The sequence below is a fragment of the Anarrhichthys ocellatus genome, unplaced genomic scaffold (genome assembly GCF_004355925.1).
Source record: "Anarrhichthys ocellatus isolate YVR2014 unplaced genomic scaffold, GSC_Weel_1.0 scaffold3724, whole genome shotgun sequence".
NCBI classification, from domain to species: Eukaryota; Metazoa; Chordata; class Actinopteri; order Perciformes; family Anarhichadidae; genus Anarrhichthys; species Anarrhichthys ocellatus.
The window spans coordinates 2,385-5,308 of record NW_022283698.1 but is presented as its reverse complement, the minus strand read 5'-3'; the positions used below and the strand labels follow the sequence as shown (position 1 = coordinate 5,308).

The following is a 2,924-nucleotide window of genomic DNA, read 5'->3' as shown; positions in this document are numbered from 1 at the left end:
ACACACACCGTAAGACACACACATGATAACACACACTCACACACATTAACACACACACACACGCGCGAACACACACACACACTGTAAGACACACTTATAAATGTATGATGTTTATAAACTTCATCATTATCAGATATTTATTATGTATTTATGTTATATTTATCACTGGTGTATTATTTCACATTATTATCACATATGAATCATATATTCAACATGTATTTATTGTTTCTCCATCTTAATCACATATAATCATGTTTTGGCCATATATTTATCATATTATGTATTCATCATGTATTTTTCATGTACATTCATCACATATTCATTCTATACAGTATTTAACAAATATCACATATAATCACGTAGTTACAGCTTATTCCTGAACATATATTAACATGTTTATTACTCATTTATATGTGTTATATTATTTTGTGAGTCTTTATCATTATTCAAATCTGTAAAACACTTTGAAGAAAAGAAAATAAATATCTATATATTACAAAAATATATATATTATATAGCTGTAGTATTTATTTATGTAATAGTTATTTTGTGTCACCTAGTAGTCGTATTATTGAAGCTAATACTTAAATACTACAAATAATAATTTAATGAATTTTACACTCAACCAGTTACCTTAATAACTCTTTGTTTGTGTGCGTGTGTGTGTGTGTTTGTGTGCGTGTGTGTGTGTGTGTTTAGCTCTGACGAAGAGAAGGAGAGCAAGAAGAAGCAGGTTCGTCCTCTGTTCAGACACTTCAGACGGATCGACGCCTGTCTGCAGCCCAGAGAGGCTTTCAGAGGCTCCGACGAGAGTACGACACATACACACAGACACGCACACACACACACACACTCACACACACACATAATCACCGGTGAACACACCCTCACAAAGTCTTGCGCACACACTCTTATCTGTAAACACACAGTTGAAATGCAAACACACCTGCAGTCTGTGTTCTCGATATACAAATCACAAACTGACACACTGTTTTTATCCACGATGTAACTTAGCACAAAGACTGGAAGCAGGGGGAAACTGTTAGCCTAGCTACATCACAAGCTAACTAGACTAAGAAGCTAGCTGTAAGCTAAGGAGAGCCAAACTCTAAACCACTGTAAGGAGACCTAGTAACTGTAAGTCAATGGAACCTAGAAGCTAACTCTAAGCTAATAGAACTTCGAAGCTAACTGTAAGCTAATAGAACTTCGAAGCTAACTCTAAGCTAATAGAACTTCAAAGCTAACTGTAAGCTAATAGAACTTCAAAGCTAACTGTAAGCTAATGGAACTTCAAAGCTAACTGTAAGCCAATATAATTGAGTAGCTAACTCTAAGCTAAAATTACCCAATATCTAGTTTTCTTGAAAATGTATTTATTATGAAGACAAGACAAATGCAATGATACTCATTTGTCAGAAATAAAATACATGGTCTTTATAAAATATAAAGCTAACTCTAAATTAATAGAAGCTACGTGCTAAATCTAAACTAACGGGAGCTAGAAGCTAACTGTAATCTAATAGAAACTAGAAGCTAAATCTAAAGTGATAGGACCTAGAAGCTAACTGTAAACTACATCTAATCTAATGGGACCTAGAAGCTAAATCTATTTATATGTAAACTAGCATATTGGTCTGTTATTTTAGGGTGCGGTACCACAAAAGGTCACCAGATGGTGCTACAACATCTCTGTATTGTTTGTGCCTCCAGTCTTCTGCAGGGTCTACACTCCAGATCATTCCTACGTCACCATCAGGAGTCGTCTGTCCTGTCGGGTCGGAGAGATTCTGGCTCTGGTCCGAGAGAAGCTCCAGTACAGCGAGGACCAGCCGGTTCTGCCTGGAAACCTCGTCCTGGTGGCCGTCACATCAGCTGGAGGTCAGGAGACAAACACAGACCACATAAATAAACATGATGTTCAGAATCAGTGCGGTTATGTAACACATTATATATTTTAATGTTGTTTGATGTGTGTTCAGAGAAGGCAGTGTTTCGTCCCAGTGATGAGGCCGTCTTCACCACGCTGGGAGTCAACACTCACCTGTTTGCTTGTGAACCTACTGAGCTCGACTCACTGGTGAGGACTGACTGATTGACTGATTGACTGACTGACTGACTGAGTGACTGATTGACTGATTGACTGACTGACTGACTGAGTGACTGAGTGACTGATTGACTGACTGACTGACTGACTGACTGAGTGACTGATTGACTGATTGACTGACTGACTGACTGAGTGACTGATTGACTGATTGACTGACTGACTGACTGACTAAATCGATTGATTGACTGATCGATTGATTGACTGATTGACTGATTGTCTGACTGACTGACTGGTGATTGATTGATTGATTGGCTGACTGATTGACTGACTGACTGGTGATTGACTGACTGACTGACTGACTGACTGACTGGTGATTGATTGAATGATTGATTGACTGACTGACTGACTGATCAACAAAACAATATAAAAAATGCTTAGGTTTTTTGTTGTATTAATTATCTCATTGGATGAATGATAGAACGATGTAGATAACAATGCACTTTTTTTTAATTAACTGTAAACTTTAATAAAAATAACAAAACAGAAGAAAAGCTTGAAACTAGAAAATGCAACTCAACACCAAAAATGTGCAATTACAGGATTACATGTTTCACTTGTTCCATACTTTGGTAAAAAAACAAACAGTTTTAGAACCTAATGATGTCATTTCCTGCACCGTCAGCTTCCTCTTCCTGAGGAGATCCACTGGACGCCCGGTGACAGCAAACTCCATGACATGTCAGCAGAGGAGGTGGCCAATCAGCTGGTGGTGTTCGACTGGGAGCTCTTCAGCTGTGTGCACGAGGTCAGTACGAAATACTACTAATACTGAAACTGGTTGTTCTGTAACTATGTATATTACTCTGTGACTCCTTAA

The 2,924-nt window shown here is 37.9% G+C and overlaps 1 protein-coding gene across 1 annotated transcript; it reads left to right on the top strand.

The window, feature by feature from the left end:
• Positions 1-607: 607 nt before the first annotated feature.
• rapgefl1 (Rap guanine nucleotide exchange factor (GEF)-like 1) lies at positions 608-2,879 on the top strand (the record flags this gene model as incomplete). The annotated part of the gene is made up of 4 exons (XM_031841042.1): positions 608-812; positions 1,714-1,881; positions 1,983-2,080; positions 2,730-2,879. Coding segments are annotated over 4 exons (615 nt in total), but the record flags the coding sequence as incomplete, so codon positions are not given.
• Between the last annotated feature and the right edge of the window lie 45 nt (positions 2,880-2,924).